The following is an 18169-nucleotide window of genomic DNA, read 5'->3' as shown; positions in this document are numbered from 1 at the left end:
AACTCCCCCTCCCCAGCAAGCACATAATAAATCTATTGATTTCCGCCCTACATTTTAATGAATTAATTACATTTACATTCTTAAAGTCTATTTTTATAGCAATTTTAAAGTGAATATTCTACATCATATGTTATATCATATTTTGGCATCAAGCAATATTTACATCTTGTTAAATAAAGTCTGGTGTGTGTGTGTGTGTGTGTGTGTGTGTGTGTGTGTGGCATTCACAGCCCAAACTGAATGTGCCCCTGGAGATCAAACCTAAGACCTTATAACGTCAGTCCATCTGCCTCAGTGTTGTCTACATGGACTGGCAACAGCTCCGGGTTTTCAGGCAGGGGACGCTCCCAGCCATACCTGGAGGTGCTGCCTGGATTGACCTGGGGACCTTCTGCACACAAAGCAGTAGCTCTGCCCGTCAAGCTTAGGCCCCTTCCCCTGAGAAATAATGCAAAGATTCTAGTCCTCATTGCTCTGCATAATGGGATGAAATAAATGGGAAGGTAGGAAAAGGTGCTGAGTCAGACCTTTGTTAGCATTGTGTACTCTCTTACAAGGGACGCGGATGGCGCTATGGGTTAAACCACAGAGCCTTGGACTTGCCGAACAGAAGGTGGGCGGTTCGAATCCCCGCGACGGGGTGAGCTCCTGTTGCTCAGTCCCTGCTCCTGCCGACCTAGCAGTTCGAAAGTACGTCAAAAGTGCAAGTAGATAAATAGGTACCGCTCCGGCGGGAAGGTAAACGGCGTTTCCGTGCGCTGCTCTGGTTCGCCAGAAGCAGCTTAGTCATGCTTGCCACATGACCCAGAAGCTGTATGCCGGCTCCCTTGGCCAATAAAGTGAGATGAGCGCCGCAACCCCAGAGTCGGCCATGACTGGACCTAATGGTCAAGGGTCCCTTTACCTTTACCCTCTCACACTGACTAGACACTGAGCTTTAGCTTGGTTGGTAGAGCGTCAGACTTACTCTCTGGGTCATGGGTTCGAGTCTCACGCTGAGCAAAGGATTCCTGCATTGCAGGGGGTTGGACTAGATGACCCTCAGGAAGACCCTCCCTTCCAACTCTACAGTTCTATGATTCTATGGTTGCAGCTCTCCGGGGTTCCAGCTGCTTCCCCCTGGTCTCCCTCCTCCAACACTCTAGCCACTATGCCAGGGTTCAGCAAACTTTTTCAGCAGGGGGCCGGTCCACTGTCCTTCAGACCTTGTGGGGGGCCGGTCTATATTTTGAAAAAAATAAATGAACGAATTCCTATGCCCCACAAATAACCCAGAGATGCATTGTAAATAAAAGCAGACATTCTACTGCTGTAAAAACACGCTGATTCCGACTTAGAAGGCAATTGGGCCGGATCCGGCCCCCGGGCCTTAGTTTGCCAACCCATGCACTACGCCATGCTGGCGCGGTCTACTCTGACTGGCAGAGGCTTGCCAGGGTTTCGGACAGGGCACCCTACCCAGAGATGCTGCCAGGGGCTTTCTGCGTGCCAAGCAGGTGTTCCTTACCTTTGAGTTACCGCCCTTTCCCATTAAGACCCAGAGCATTAACGCCTCCAGCCCCGAACACGGGCCGGCAGCTGCTCCCCCGGCTTTCCGAGACAGGGGTGTTTTCTGGATCCCTGCCTGGAGACGCCGGGGATTGCAAGCGGGTCCTTCTGCATTCAAAGCACGCGCGCTCTGCCACCGAGCGCAAACCCTCCCCCGGAGACCGTATACACAGCCTTATACCTCCCCCCCCCCCGCTCCGAAATGTGTACGCGAGTGTGCAAACGCATCCTGACCCTGGAATGGGGGGGGGCGTGCACACGGCGGCAGAAACTCTGGGGAAAACACGTGATGGGAGGAAAAGCGGGGGCCCGGAGGAGGAGGAGGGGGGGTGGGCGGGGGGCGGAGGGAGTTTCTCCGGCGCTCGCCGTTCCCGGCAGAGAGCTCAGATCGGCGCAGCCTCGCCGCGGAGGAGGACCCGGGAGGCGAGGCAGGAGCCAGCCGGAGCGGCGCTTCTCCCCGGGCTCGGCTCGGCGCTCGCCCGGGCCGGCTCCTGCCTCGGACGCCCCTTCGCAGGCCGGGCCTTCGGATCGCCTCCTCGGATGCCCCGGCGGAGAAGCAGGAGCGCTTTGGATTATAGCAGCGCCACCCCCCAAATCGCCCCCAACACTTTTTGGTGTGGTGGGGCTCTCTTGTTTTCTATCCTCTATCTACTTTTTTCTCTGCTCCCCCCATTTTTAATTGAGGGGGATTTGATTTTTTTCTATTGGGGGCTTTGCCATTTTTATTTGGGGGGGGCTCTGAGATTTTTTTTTAAAAGGGGCTTTGCATCAAGACTTCGCCGGCTGCCCTGTTCTCTCCCCCTATCCATCCGTTTGTATCGCCCCCCGCCCAGATTCCCCTTCTGCCATTATTACTGCCTAACACCCCCCCCAATCGCCTCCCCCCTGATTCTTTCGAACCAATTTCGCCCGGGTTTGCACGTGGGATTCGCTCCCCTTCCCTCTCGCCCCAAGCTTCTTGATTATTATTTTTTTGGTGGGGGTAGACAAAAAGGGGGGACGCTCCCCCCTTGGGTGGAAATCTGGGGTGGCTCGAGGAAGGAGCAGGTGGGACCCCCCCTCCTTGGCCCATCTCCCTCTGGACCCCCCACCTTTGTCTCCGGGGTGGCCCCGCCCCTTACCTCGCCCCCCCGTTCCCACGTCTCGGCTTGGGCTCGTCTTTCCGTTCGCACGTGCTTGGATTTCGCTTCTGCCCGCTCCACGCCTCGACCCGGATTCCGCCATGGCCGCCTCGGCGGGGAGGGCTCGCTCCGGACCCGCCGCCCTTTTCTGCTTCATCGGGGCTCTGATCAGCCATGGTGAGTTTCCCCCCTATGCCGGATGCGGAGGGAGGACGGGGCGGGTTTCGTCCCTTGGCTCCGGAGCATGCTTTGGAAACCAGAAACAATTTGGAAAGACGAGAGTGTCTCTGGGCCTGTGCAGAGAGCACCCCGGCCCAACTTGGATTGCTTTTTTGGGGGGCTAGGCGTTAGCAGACAAGCGATCTGTTCTTTCGTGGTCCGGGGTGTTTATACCTCGGGGTATGTGCAGAGTGCGTTTTGGAGCCAGCCCAACAAGCATCCGTGGACCCCCCCCCCTTGAGCAGACCAAGTGTCGTGTTGGATGTTGTCTGGGGAACCAGAGAAGTATTTCGATTTCCCCTGGGCATCTGAGCATTTGCAGAGTGCATTTCGATTACTGCTGCCTGCAGAAATGTGAAGCTGATGAATGGACTTCTTGGGTCAGTTGGTGTAACTGCTGGACTTGACGTGAGTCTCTCTGAGAGGAGTGGGGTGGCATCCATGAACCCCTAATTCAGCCATTTGTCTCCCTCTCTCCTCCCTCCCTTTCATTGAAGCTGGAACTCCAGACTTGTTCTGAAGGAGTGGGGCTCAGATCTGGGACGCAGCGCCACAACTTCAAAAAGGCGGCTCTGAAAACATGTGGAGTGGTTTGAGGCTAACAAGGAAAGGAGCATGGAGCATGTACAGAGTGCCTTCCTCTCCTCGCATCAAGGTTGAGAGCAAGCCGAGGCCTATATCAACCCCTTGATTTTAATGTTGGGTCTCAGCCTCGTCCCATGAAGCGGAGCCTCTGAGCATAAGCAGAGGGCTTTCCCTCACTCCAACCATCCTGCTGTCAAAATTAACTCTTGACTGGCTGGCTTCTTAGCAGGTGTGAAAACCCCCAAAGGTTTTTGTGCCTAGCAGATGCCCCTTTTGAAGCACTTCACCCATGGGGGGGGGCACAAAAAACAACACAGCTCTCCCCTTGTTGCTGGTCCCTGGAGCAACTTATCTTTACAGGTAGACTACTTCTGGACCTGAAGGTTCTACATACCTTCTTTATCAACCCCCTCCCCAGCCAGACTTCCACTTCCCTCCCTTCTTTGCAGCAGGGGTTATTTCATTCTTGGGAGTGGGATTCTCCCTGATCATTAGGAGAAATAGGGGCTTGCCTCTTAGTCTTCCCTGACATAACTTTTGCTATCACGTCCTGTCTCAATGGAAGAGGTTTGTGAATATGTGCATTTTTTAAATAATAATTAAAAAAGCTTAATATAATGGCAGGTTATTTGTCCCTCTGATTGGAAGAGGGAAGGGAAGAATGTCAGTGCTGGGCGTGGGGTGGGGGGGAGAGACCATGTAGACATGGTTGAATCTGAGATCACACCCTCCCGCTCAAAGATTAATAGCTGTGAAACAAGCTTCCTCTCCTGGCTTCTCTGTGATAATTGCTAGAGTGGTTCTGAACCTCCTCCTGACTTCCTGCGGCACCAAAAAGACCCCCCTCCCCATTTAAACAGCCCCTTGGTGTGACAGGGTCCTCAACGTGGTTCATGGGCAGAGAAGTTCCAAGCAGATAGGTCCAGGGGTTCAGCTATCTGGAATCTCTGCCCAGAATGTTTGTGTGTGGAGGTGCATTGCTGAGGACAAGGCACTCTGCACATGCCTAGAGGTTGTGTTGTGGGGTTTTAAGCCCTTTCAGGGGAAGGAATCGGTACATGGCGGTGTGTCATTCGGAGTGTACACTGGCATCTGGCTTCTTGAGCTTAGACTGGCACCTTCTCTTACCCACTTCCTTTGTGTTTCCCCTCTTTCCACCCCTAAAGTGCTCAAGCTGCCCCTACCCTCACGCCAACCCTGTGAGGTAGGCTGAGGACAGCAATCGTGCGCTCCTGCTAGGGATTTCAACCAGGATCGGCCCAGGCCTTCTCTGACACTCTTAAGCACTACTCCACCCTGGGCTTGAATGCGTTTACACTGAGACCGCAGCTTCATTTGTGTGGGGTTTTTTTTTTGGGAGGGGGGACAACGACCACAGAGAGTTTGTGGGTGTCTCTTGCAACCTTGCACCTGAATCACCCCTTCCCTCTAGAACTGCAAAACAGCTAGTAGCCGCTAGGGATTTTGGCACCATCATTCTGCCCAGGGAGTGGATTCCCTGATCTGTCTGCAGTGGACCACGGACAATGCTATGTATTCAGCACCCCCCTCACTTTTCCTCTTTGCAAACTGGCTTTTTGGGGTTCACTGTGCTAGGTGTGTGTGTGTCAGTCAAAGGCAGGTTGGATTGCATGAGAAACACTTCTTTCTCTGTGGTGCTTATAATACCAGGTGCAATTCAGGACCTATGTATGGAGCAAAGGAAAACAGAAATATCGCTGTGTGTTTAATATCGCTGTGTGTTTCTGGCAGATCTGGGGCAGGTGCATGGCACCCCATTTCCTCCCCCCCCCCAAATTGGTTTTTGTGTGTGTGCAAAGGGCTCTCTGGAAGGCACAACCTCAGGGTGGTGGTGGTGGTGTTCGTGGCGGGTGGTGCGTGTGGTACTTCTTGGAAGCAATGATTCCCCCCCAACACAAACACATGAAGACATTTCCTGTCGTGTAACAGTGGCTCCCTATACAAATCTTTGCACCTCTCCGTTGGGAAAGTCTGGTCTTGTACACAGCAATCGAGAAAGACGAGACTGCCTGCCTTCTTTTTTACTCATCCTTTTTGCAGGAAAGAAGGGAAGGAAGGTGGGGAGAGGGCTTTACTCGCGGGGGGGGGGGGCACGCGTGCTGGTGAAGTTGTCAGTGGGGCTGAGCTTCCATCTCCCCTCCTCCCCGACCTGTGCATTTCAAGGGAATCTGGATTTATCACAGGTCTGGGGGGAAAACACGTCGCTTTGCCAGAAGAGGCTGGCGATGGGTTACATCCAGCCAGAGGAATGAGGGAACTGATTTGGTCTCTCATCTGCCCATTTCTCTAACGTTGGAGAGGACCCGGTGTTTTGTCCCTGCAGACCCGAACCGAAACTGTGCCCCAGTCTTGGTGGGGGTGACAACTTTCCCCTTTTTGCTCCTGTTTGCTTTCCGCCTTCCAGTTTTCCTCCCGTTCCCGCATCACCCCTCCTGTGCAAGCCCTGTAGTGTGTCTGCTATGTGCGTACAGTTAGCTATTCCAGCAGCTGCCTCTTCTCCTTGCACTGTGGAAGGGTGTGTGTGAGTGGGGGGGGGGAATCAGCTTGCTGCCCCCCTTTCCTCCCTCTCCCCCCACACCCAGCCAAACCCCAGGAATGGGAACGGAGCCCCGAGCGACAGCAATCTATGGCATCGCATTATAAAAACGATTAATAATATATCACGGCGCAGCGTTCAAAAGCTCTGGGTCGGAGCGCGGGGCTTTACTGCCTGCGTCGCTTTCTACGCGCTTAAGTTTACAAGTAGGCTGGGAGCTCATTGGTGGGGGCCTCCTTCCCCCCTCCCTCGGCGAGCAGATGGCAGATGAGTCGGGATGATGGTGGGGACAGGAGCTGGCTGCAAATTGCAGCGGACTCTCCTTCTTGGCCGCGGTGATGTGTGTTCATTGGAGAGGGTTGCTATATTTAATGTTTTCGAGCTGTGATTGCTTGAGGTCGAAATCGGTGTGTATGTGTGCTTGGGGACCCACCCCACAAATAAATGCTCCCGCTCGTCTTCTCTAGCCTTGTATGCTTTCATATGAATCATCCATATCTCCCCCCCACCCCTCACTCCGAATCTCAGCCCTTGAAAATTGAGAGCGCTGAAAAGGAAGGCTGTTTTCTGAGCTGCAACTGGTCCTTGGTGGTGGTCACTGATAAAAACGGAAGAGTGTGCTGGATCAGGCCAAGGGACAGCAGTTCTGGCAGCAGTGAACCACATGCCTCTTCTGTGAAACCAGCAAGCAGGATTCAAGCACAAGAGCTCTCTTGCCTGCTTTGGTTTCCGATCCTCTTTTAAAGCCATCCAAGTTGGTGGCTGTCACTGCCTCCTGTGGGAGTGAGTTCCATAGTTTAGCCATGTGCTGCATGAAAAAATGGTTAACTGACGGGTGGAATCTGCCAGCCCAAGAATGTGAGCATGGCCGAAAGAACAGACAGCTTTGAAAAAGATGAGTTTGACAAATTCGTGGAGGACCAACCCAGCCACAGCAATTGGCCAGGATGTGACTCCTTATCCAGCGACCGTGGAGGCTCAATGGAACCCCCCTGTCCAGATGCAGTATACCAGATATTTGTGGGGACAAACAAGGCTGCCAAGAAGAGTCCTTTGGCATGAAACCTGCTGGAATGCCAAAGAGGGTTTCAGTTTGGTCCACTGGAGTAGCTATATAAGGGTAGGGAACTTGCAGATGTGTTCCGGGCCCCCTGTGAACCAGCTGCCAGTGGCGGACTTTGGGCTTTAAAGTTTCAGCGGCGCCCTGTGTACTGCCAAAATTCAGCACCCCACCGCCTTTTGCCTTCCCTACTTCAGCGTTGTCATGGTACCTCCTGCGATGCCCTCTCAGCTTGGTGCCCAGGGAACTGGTTGCACTCCTCTAAATCTGCCTCTGCAGCCGCACCCTCCTCGTTCGCTTCCTCTTCCAGACTTTCAGCGGCTATGTGTTGCAGAAGAATCAGCAGCAGAATCCTAAGACCCAGGTGGGGAACCTGAAGCCAAGGGGCCAAATGCACCCCAGCCGCACACCCTCTTCCCAGCCACGCCTCTCACTGGCCCCAGTGTTTTTGCTTGGCTGGACTGTGTCCTCGAACTCTTGACAACGCCTCTCACTTGTCTGGCTGGAGGATCAAGAGCGGTGTGTAGAAACTCGCTTGGGTAACATCTGGATTTGTTGCTGCTCCCCTTTCCCTTCCCCGGCCATGCTCACCGCTGGCATTTGGCCTTCCCAGAAGGGGATGTAGCCCTTCTTGGACCCACAGAAGATCCCCAGCCCTGCTGTAGAGCCTCGAACGTTGACCCTTTAATTACGGCATCAGATTTTGCAGACTCTCGTCCACTTCGTCAGATGAAAGGACCAGCATCTTGTGTCTATTGATGCAGATGGTCGTCCACATTAGCAATTATATTAGCTTTAGTGAAGCACAAATATTCTCTCTCTCTCTCTAGTCCCTTGATGGGAGGCCTCAGTTTTGGGACCAAAATAGCAATTTCGAGTATTATATTAATATCCAGTACAAATTTGTGGCTCGTGGCATGGCAACCATCTTGTAAATGACAGGGAACGGGATATATATAGAGTACAGCACCACTCTGTTCTCCTGCCTGGAGTGCTGTGTCCAGTTCTGGGCACCTCAAATTAAGAAGGATGTTGACAAGCTGGATGGTGTGCAGAGGAGGGCGAGCGAGATGATGAAAGGGCTTGAGAACCAAGCCTTATGATGCATGATTGATGGAGTTGGCTGTGTTTAGCCCAGATAAGAGAAGACGGAGAGGTGACGTGGTAGCCAATGACCTGAAGGGCTGTCCCGTGGAAGATGGAGCAAACTTGTTTTCTGCTGTTCCAAATGACAAGAAAGAAGATTCTGACTAAGCCCTGAGAAGCTCTTTCTGGCAGTAAGAGCTGTTTGACAGTGGCACAGATTACCTGGGAAGATGGACTCTCCTTTACTGGAGGTTTTTCAACAGAGGTTGGATGGACCACCTGCCAGGGATTCCTTAGCTGTGATTCCTGCATGGTGGCGGCAGCGGGGTTGGGCTAGATGACCCTTGTGCCCCCTTCCAACTTAACGATTCTCTGATTCTATATCTGTGAACGAAGGACCTAGAATTTAGTGGCAAGAGGCATAACCAGCCTCTCTTGTGAACCAGTTCAAGCTGTGTTGGGGCAACTTTTATGGGGGGGGTCTGTACTCCCCACCCTCTTTATTGCTGGAGGGCTTTCTTTTCCCATGGGGCATGGGGGGCTGGCGGGGTGGGGGCTTGAAGGAGAGGGAAAGAGAGAGAGAGAGGAGACTTGCCTCAGATTCCTGGAAACAATTTTCTCCTCTCTTATGCATCTCCAAAGAATTTGCCTTGGGGCTTAAGCTGAATCACTGCAACATCCTGTTTACACATCCTGTTTCCTTTAGGCTGGGTTGACAACCTGTGAACCTGCTCCCATTTGTCAGGATTCAGAAAGGGGCTGGTAGGGAGCAGGGGTGAAGTCAGATAAAATGAAGCTATAATCCTGCCCCCCCCCAGTCCAAACTCTTGCAGATGTGGCCTTCCCTCGAGGCAAAAATAAAATGTGAAGCTGGTTTAAGTGCAGAAGAACATAAGAAGAGCCTGCTGGATCAGGCCAGTGGCCCATACTGTCCAGCATCCTGTTCTCACCGGGGCCTCTTTCTAAACCCCCCCCCAAGCAGCACCCCAACACAAGAGCATTCTCCCCTCCTGTGGTTTCCAGCAACTAGTATTCAGAAGCGTTGCTGCCTCCCACTGTGGAAGCCCAGCCAAGCCATCATGACTTCTTGTTTAGTCATGTCCGACTCTTCGTGACCCCCTGGACCAGAGCACGCCAGGCACTCCTGTCTTCCACTGCCTCCTGCAGTTTGGTCAAACTCATGCTGGTAGCTTCGAGAACACTGTCCAGCCATCTCGTCCTCTGTCGTCCCCTTCTCCTTGTGCCCTCCATCTTTCCCAACATCAGGGTCTTTTCCAGGGAGTCTTCTCTCCTCATGAGGTGGCCAAAGTATTGGAGTCTCAGCTTCAGGATCTGTCCTTCCAGTGAGCACTCAGGGCTGATTTCCTTAAGAATGGAGAGGTTTGTGTCAACCTATGGCATGAATTATAAAGATGAAGTCATCCATGGAAATGGGCATACTGCGGGTCTAAGAGGGAACGTTATGTGATATTGGTTGCTGTTTAGGTGCAGAAATGGGTTTCCATGGGGTTTAAACAGATAAAGCAATTGACCTCCAGATGCCCAGACTCTACCCTTAACCTCTATGCTGACTTCCCTAGCCATTAAAATTTCAACTGTTTTATAGAACTCACCGCTGCTGCAATGGCTGCAAGGGTACAGAAATAAGCAAACAAACCTCTAAGAGGGTATGGGAAGGTTTTGGTCCCTACAGCAGGGATGGGGAAACACCCGCAGCCCTTCAGATGTTTTTGGCATCCAAATCCCATCATCCCTGGACCATTGGGTATGTCGGCTGGGGACTGATGGGAGTTGGAGTCCCACAATATTCGGAAGCGCACAGATCTTTCCCATACAAGTGCTAGAGTGAAGTTGCTTCCAAAGTGAGCTAGGAGATTCCGTGTTGAGGTTGTCCTTCACTCTTAAGAACCTCAGAACATAAGAAGGGTCCTGCTGGATCAGGCCAATGGCCCATCTAGTCCAGCACCCCATTCTCGCAGTGGGAAACCTCCAAGCAGGATTTGTGCACAGGAGCTCTTGCTCCTCCTGTGGTTCCCAGCAACCTGCTTCTGAGATATTTTGGGTTTCTGACTGACAGCTTGATGGCCTGTGTGAAATTTGCCTCAGAGAGCTTTTTTGGGCTCCATCCTGTTAGCGGTGCACCTTTGCGAAAGGCGAAGGCTCAGGTCTTCAAATGCATTTGTAGCAGGTTCTTAAAAATCAATGGATGGCCCTCCAGGAAAAATAGAGTTGTAAGTGCAACCCCCCCAGCTTCCTCGTGTTGCGTGTCATAAGCGATCAGATGCGCTTGATCTGAAGTCTGTTCCTCATCCTCCAAAGAGTCGTCCACATTTGGAAATGGCTTTCTTTCACTCCCCTAACCTGGCACCCTTTGGGCGTTGTAGGGCTGCGAGTTCGAGTCCTGCAGCAGTGTCTGGAGGAAGGTCACAGACTCCTCCCTCCCTGCCTTAGTTGTTGTTGAGTAGAGCATGAGACTCTTAATCTCAGAGTCCTGGGTTCGAGCCCCACCTTGGGCAAAAGATTCCTGCATTGCAAGGGGTTGAAGCTAGATGACCCTTGTGGTCCCTTCCGACTCTACAAGTCTATGATTCCCATCTGAGTTCCCTGTCTCCCCTCCCATCTATGGTGAAGCTGATAAAGGTTGTTGTCGTTATATGTATTTATATCCTGCCATTGTCCCAACTTGGGATTCAAGGCTGCTTGGGCATTATAAAATGCCAATAATAATAATAATAATAATAATTTTTATTTATACCCTGCCCTCCCCAGCCAAGGCCGGGCTCAGGGCGGCCAAGTAATAGAAACAAACTAGTTTAAAATGTTCTTGCATTCAGGGAGGAGAGGGTTGTTGATGGCTGCTAGCCAGAGTTAGAAACTCAGATATACAGAATAAGCTAATTTCCAAATGCTGCCTTAAACCTCCGTTACGGTCATCGCCACAGAATGTCTAGGTGCCATTTATCAAGATGATTATCATTTTCATTTCTATATCGCTTTATATTTTAAAGGAAAAAATCACAAAGTGGTTGACGGCACATTGAAACATCCAACCAAGCTATCCAGAATAAAAGGAATTCAAGTTTCAAGGAAAATATTTCAGATCCTTCTCTAAGGGGCATTTGGCTTCCCCCATATTTATTTACCTACTTAATTTATAGAGCTGCCACGTAGCAGAGGTACTCTAGGAAGCCAGTGTGGTGTGGTGGTTAGAGTATCAGACTAAGACCTGGGAGATCAGGGTTCAAATCCCCACTCAGCCATGAAGTTCACTGGGTGACCTTGGAGTCACTCACAGCCTCTGAACCTCCCTCACAGGGTCGTCGTCGGGATTAACTGAGGAGGGGGTGAACCATGTACTCCTTGGAGGAAAAAAGTGGGCTATAGATGCAATAAATAAGCTCTTCTGCTTACCTGGTTAAGAACGCTGACATGTTAATCTCTTTCAGTTTCACTGGAGGGCAGAGATGGGGAAGGGGATGGAAATTATGGGGTGTGTGTGTGTGTTTGAGGGGAGCAGGAGGAGGAAGATAATGCAGAGAGTTGAGGGGGTGCTGGAAGGAGTTTTCACACTGCCATAGTATTGCCAGCTGTGTCATGGTGGGGGGGAAGTTGTATCTGAATTTAGCTGTGCTGGCTGGTATCTGGGCAGGTGAGGAAATATCCCATTTTGTGCCACCTGGAGAGGGAGCTTGGTGATCTTTAACGAAGCAAAATCAAAACCTATAAACAGTGACAATGGACGTTAACTGAATGGGTGAAGGCTCCTGAATGCTCATTAAAGTGTATTAAAATATACATGTGTCTTGGGCTCAAGGAAGGACATGATAGCTGGTCATAAAATTCTGAACGGCTTTGCTCTTGCTTCCGCAGTCGGCTGCAGTGATGCCTCTGAATGCCGGTTGCTGGAAGCCGCAGGAGGAGAGAGTGCTCTTGGGCCCCAATCCTGCTCTTGGGCTCCCCATGGGGGCATCTGATTGGTCTCTGTGAGAGCAGGGTGCTGGACTAGATGGGCCATTGGCCTGACCCAGCGGCTCTTAAGTTCTTATGAATCATATGGAAAGTGGGACTCCCCCCCCCCGCCCGTTCCTCATAATACTAAAACTTGAGGGGAAGCTGATGAGATGTGGGCCTTATGTTCAGAACTCAAGGAAAGGGAGGGAGTACTGAGTACTCCCTCACACCGTACAAAGGCAAACTTACGGAACTCACTGCCACAAGACGTGGCGGTGGACACTGGTTAAGTTTGTGTCCTTCTGCACGCGGTTTTGAATGGAGTGGTGGGATCCTGGAATGTAGTACTTCAGATGGCAGGGATCTGGGTGCGTTTGTATTGCACAAACATATGAAACATAGAGGCCTTGTAATTTGAAGACACACTGCAGGTCATCTAATGCAGCCCTCCTAGTCAATGCAAGATGCAGCTCCAGCAAATGGCCGTCAAGTCCTTGCTCCTGCAGAGGAAATCCTGCAGCCTCTCAGGGCATCCCGTGTCACGGTCAAACAGTGTTTGCTGTTAGGACATTTCTCCCAACGCTCTGCCCATATTCGCTTCTGTTCCCTCTGCTCTGACCGGGAGCAAGCCTGCTGTTGCACATATGCTGCAGAATAGCCCTTCGGATAAGAGCCACATGAAAAACAAAGGGAGCTCAAAAACCAAAACACAGTTCCTTTTGCGGAGCTGCGCTCTGCCTGGTGGAGCCTCCACAGTCCAGGAGAGTATAGCCGCGAGGAGCGGACAGGAAGGCAAAACGAGGACACCTTCATGCCTCGATTTGCCGCTGCATCTCTATGGAGACGCAGGCTGGGCATTGCTGGAGGCCAAAATGGTGGGTAAATCTAGCCTTGTAGTAGCTGGTAAAAACAACAACCCTCCCTTCCCTTCCTTCTCCTCCTCTCTCCCTCCCTCCCTCCCTCCCTCCCTACTGCGTAGGTGAGAATATGGCACTTGCTGGCTGCTGGGGAAATGGACTGACCTGCCATCTTTATCAAGCGGGAGCATCATAAAGCACAGGCGCCTTGCCAGCTCCCCGCTCTCCTCTGATGAGATCGCCAGGGCCATATATCACCTCCCCTCCCCCTCCCAGAGAGCGTGATGCTAAAATATTCCAGATGCCCACTTTTATTTCCTGTCAGCCCTGCAGCTCTTTCTGCACCTGGGGGGCTGGGAAGGAGGGAGGAGAGGAACAGATATAGAACATGGGGAGAGGTAATTGCAGGGATGTTATTTGTTGGAGCAATCGGTCAGGAAAAATTGTGTTGTTTCCCACCCCCTCCCCAGCCCGCTGCCTTTTGCTAGTTTCCACCACCCCCACCACCACCGCAGGCCGTATGCATGCTGGGAACCGGGCCTGATTTCAGCCTCAGAGAAAACCAGCATCTGTTTGAGAAGGCCAGTAGATGGGGGTGTATTAAATTTGGTGGCCAGATGATGGTCTCTGCATATTCTCTCCCTCCCCACCCCATGCCTCTTCCTATGTTGTCACTAATGGTCATCCGTAGAGGATATTCTTCTGGGGTTTTTTGGGAGGGTCAGTCTGGATGGTGCCCTGAGCCCCCTCCTGTCTTTGGGGCCCTGTACCCGGTGAGGGTTAGACTGTGACAAAGGAGTCTGTTGCTGAAATGTTCAGGCAAGTTTCTTTGTAAGATGGTGGCTGGCCACTTCAGTGTCCTCTTCAGCATCACAAAAGAATGAGCTCATCTGCAAGAGTTGCACCTAAGTGGTGGTGCCCCTCAGGCTAAGGAGGCCATTTCCTTTCACCCTCCTTACCTAGCTGCTAGGTAGGAGACCAAGTGTCGGCGTGGGGTGTGTGAACTGAGTTAGAAACAATCTGGAAGCTGGAGAGACAGAGACCTGCTTGCTCTGTGCTGGATCTAAAACTGTGACTAATGGAAAAGCAAGATCTGTTGGGGTGCTGATGTTGCGAGCCCCTCCATCTTTTGCTGATGTTGTACATCATCAACATCTTCTTCTTCTTCTTCGGCGATCCCTCATAGCCGAGGAAGATGGTCTTCCATGAACACGGTTTTAACAGTGAGTCCATAAGGGACTGTGGAGGCAATTCTGGATCCACATGTCCTTCCACAGTGGGGACATATGTTTCTAGACAAGAGTTGATCATGGTGAGGGTTTGCCAAGTGTGCCTTCGTCTTAGCACATTTCTCCCTTTCATCCTGAGTTCGAGCGTCTTCAGAGCCCATGACATCTTTGGTAAAGGCTGTTCTCCAATTGGAGTGCTCGCAGGCCAGTGTTTCCCAGTTGTTGGTGTTTATATTACCTTTTTTAAAGATTTGCCTTGAGAGAGTCTTTAAACCTCTTTTGTTGACCACCAGCATTACGCTTTCCATTTTTAAGTTCGGAATAGAGTAGTTGCTTTGGAAGACGATAATCAGGCATCCGAGCAAGAAGACCAGTCCAGCGAAGTTGATGTTGAAGAATCATTGTTTTGACACTGGTGTATATATATATATGTGTATGTGTGTGTGTGTGTGTGTGTGTGTGTGTGTGTATATATATATATATATGTGTAAATAAAACCATATATCCTAAAGACACCACAGTCTCCACTGACCTTCATCCAAGGAAACCAGACCTGGGCATATGCCCAGAACCCCCAGAATCTCTCCTCGCTTGGAAATTGGGGTGGCGTGTGATAATATTTAGGGGAAGTCTAGATGAGTTTCTGCTTGTTAGCACCAGCCGCAACAATTCCAGATCTCGGTTGCAGACATCACTCTGCAGCCAGCCAGCCCAGGCTCACGAGTCAAGCCTTTTAATTTCAATTTCTACCATTTGCAGCCCACTCCTCATTAAAATCAGACAGAACCACTGGCACTTCCTTAATTGCAGTTAACAATGGCAGGGGAGCATTAGAACATTGTGGACAGAATGTAGGAAGCAGAACGCAGGAAGATTCAACAGCGATAGAAGAGAGTCCTTCTTCATGCGGTGCAGAGTTAAACTGTGGAACTCTCTCCCACCAACTTGAACGGCTTTAAAAGAGGATTGGACAAATTAATGGAGGAGAGGGCTGTCAATGGTTCTGCTCTTCCTCGACAGTTGGAGGCAGCAGTGAGGTTGGAGGTTGCTAGAAACCACAGGAAAGGAGAGGGGCCTTGTGCACGACTCCTGCTTATGGGTTTCCCACAGGCAACTGAGCGGCCATTGTGATGCTCAACTAGATGGGCCACTGGCCTGATCCAGCAGGCTTGTCTTACGATCTTAAATCCAGGTAAGAGTGCTTATTTACACTTCTTGAAATAGGCCATGGACCGAAAGCATAGCTATCTTTCTGAACATTGTGTGTGTGGAAGAAAAAAAACTTGTGCTCCAAATTGCGCCAGCGAGTGATAGCTGGGATAGCTCAGTTGGTAGAGCACGAAACTCTTAATCTCAGGGTCTTGGGTTTGAGCCCCACCTTGGGCAAAAGATTCCTGCATTGTGCTAGATGACCCTTGTAATCCCTTGCAACTTTACAATTCCATCATTCTGTACCCCAAAATGCATCCTATTAGGTGAAACCGCATACAGGAATGTCTTCAGTCAGGAGGAATGCTTGCTAACGGCTGATGAATATCCGCGAAGCCTTTCTTTTTTTAATTAAAAACAGTGGCTAAATGATGTGGGAATGTGCCAAAGTGAGAGAGCAAAGGAGATGGGCCTATTTTTCTATTGCAGCAAAGAGTTTAGAAGCTGCATGTAGGATTCTTCCCCAGCTGATGCCTTAATCGAGATTGAGGAATACGCAGGCACGGCCGCTGAGCTTTTACCAACCAACATATAAGCCAGACGTAGCCAATGTGGTGCTCTCGCAAGGTGTTGTTGGACTATGACACCCATCAGCCCCCACCAGCATGGCCAGTGGCCTGGGATGATGGGAGTTGTAGTCTAGCAGTGCAGGGTTCTTCCCCCAGCTCTAGCTGTAAGAGGCTGCTGGGGACCTGGGACCTTCTGCATTCAAAGCAGTTGCTCTGCCACTGAGCTACAGCCCTTGAGTAGCTCAATAGCTGTTCAGTGAGGGAGTTTGCCTCCTGGCATGGGAGAGTCTGCTGGAACCATCATGGGGAAGCTTTTCCACCTGCCTTGCCCCACTTGCTACCTGGGTGGTGTTATTTATTTTGCCTGTCTTTGGATGCTTAGCATTTTGTTTCAGTGTTAGAAATCCCCCAGGGGCCAGGCTTGTTTTGCAACTGGCGTGGGTCCAGTTGCAACTATGTGGAGATCCTTGGATGCCAGGTTGACTAGAGACAACTCCATCTGGTTGGCCCCTCCAGCTCTCTTAAGCAGGTCAGCAGAAGAGCTTATTCCTTGCATTTATATCCCACCTTTTCCTCCAAGGAGTGCATGGTTCACCCCTCTCTTCAGTTAATCCCTACAACCACCCTTTGAGGTAGGTTAGGAGGCTGTGACTGACTCCAAGGTCACCCAGTGAGCTTCCTGACTGAGTGGGGATTTGAACCCTGATCTCCCGGGTCCTAGTCCGACACTCTAACCACTACACTACACTGGCTTCCTAGAGTGTGTCTGCTGTGGGGAGGCTATATAAATTAAGCAAGCAAATAAATATGGGGGAAGCAAAATTCGAGAAGGATCTGAAATATTTCCCTTGAATATGAAGTTTTACAGAAATGAAATGAAAGATAATAATACTAATTAAAAAAATCATGGGGGGGAGGGGAATTGGCACCTAGACAGTGTGTTGTGGTGACCACAACCTAGGTTTAGGGTGCCATTTGGCCATTACCTATGGTTACCAGATTTTTTTCAATGAATCCGGGGACACTTTTTTTTTTTTGAAGCGGAGTAGCAACAGGGAGTCAGTAGTGGGGATGGAGAGGCAAAAGACCCTGGGCCCAAGCACACATGCATATTGTATAAAGGTGCAAAGCCCTTCTTTCACACCCTGTGAAACATAAATGCACAGAGTTTTTTAAAAAACGGCAACGGTGCGCCACCCACCTGTGACTTCTGAGCCTCCCCTGATATCCTCCCCCCTCCCTCTTTGTTTTGACTGATTGGGGGAGGCTCGGGAGTCGCAGGCGGGCAGCCGTTGCCCAGTTTTTTAAAAACTCTGTCCATTTATGTTTCACAGAGTGCGAAAGAAGGGCTTTGCACCTTGCCTGGCAGAGAAACTTGCGCACCTTGTGTTCCTCCTGGGCAACGGGCACCCACTCGCGACTTCCTAACCTCCCCCAATCTGTCAAAACAAAGGGGGAAGGGGGCAGGAGATCTGTACCGCTGGACGTCCCTGGTTCCCCTTGGGCAGTGGCGGCAGCAGTGAGCAGCTCCTGAAGCCAGCCAGACCCAACTGCACTACCAGGCTGGCTCTGGGCTGCTGAGGCTGCCGCTGCCACGTTTCCCGGGGACAGATTTGCAAATCCGGGGACTGTCCCTGGGAACCGGGGACATCTGGTAACCCTACCATTACCCTATATTTCAAGAGTTTCTAACACTGTTTTGTTGTTAGGCATTGTTTCAGTGTTTAGTAACATGAGATGCTTGCTTGCCTTCCTGATATTAGTGTGAATTCTTCTTGTTTACATGGTGCTCTGCTTTGCACCTGTTCCTGCATTATCTTGGCATGTTGTTACGCCTTATATTTTGTGTGTCGTGGGGAGTGGCTTTGAGGGTGCTTCTGGCGTGGAGAAGCGGTACCCGAATAAACTCCTGAGCAGAAGGATGGAAAAGGCTCCGGCACCTTTTGTGACCCCCACAGTGGCAGCTCTCCTTGAATTGGAAGGGGAAAGGAGGAATGCAGCTTCAGTTCCCGAAGCTCGGCACAGGGAAGGAAAGCCCCCCCCCGGAGCTGCTTGGCAGAGTAGCCACAGCTTCTCCATTCCAGCAGGGATTGCCACACTGGGCAGTTATCCAGATGGCAAAGCACTGCAGTGATGCCCTTGGCTGCCTGGAAGGTTGAGCTGCCTGGCAGAATTGCAGCCTCCTCTGGGGGAGGGACGTTGGCGGCATTGTTAGAAACTCAGGTATTTAAGCCAGGC

General features: G+C 51.2%; 1 protein-coding gene across 1 annotated transcript in view; it reads left to right on the top strand.

Annotated features, from left to right (window-relative positions):
- The first annotated feature begins 1920 nt into the window (after positions 1 to 1920).
- TMEM132E (transmembrane protein 132E) overlaps positions 1921 to 18169 on the top strand; it is a 126002-nt gene continuing 109753 nt past the window's right edge. The window contains exon 1 of the mRNA XM_053366256.1: positions 1921 to 2846. Coding sequence (XP_053222231.1) covers positions 2771 to 2846 — 76 coding nt within the window. The 5' untranslated portion in view covers positions 1921 to 2770. The remainder of the gene's footprint in view (positions 2847 to 18169) is intronic.

The sequence above is a fragment of the Podarcis raffonei genome, chromosome 15, assembly GCF_027172205.1.
Source record: "Podarcis raffonei isolate rPodRaf1 chromosome 15, rPodRaf1.pri, whole genome shotgun sequence".
In the NCBI taxonomy this organism is placed as follows: domain Eukaryota; kingdom Metazoa; phylum Chordata; class Lepidosauria; order Squamata; family Lacertidae; genus Podarcis; species Podarcis raffonei.
The sequence above is the reverse complement of the archived record's forward strand: the minus strand, read 5'-3'. Positions and strand labels throughout refer to the sequence as shown.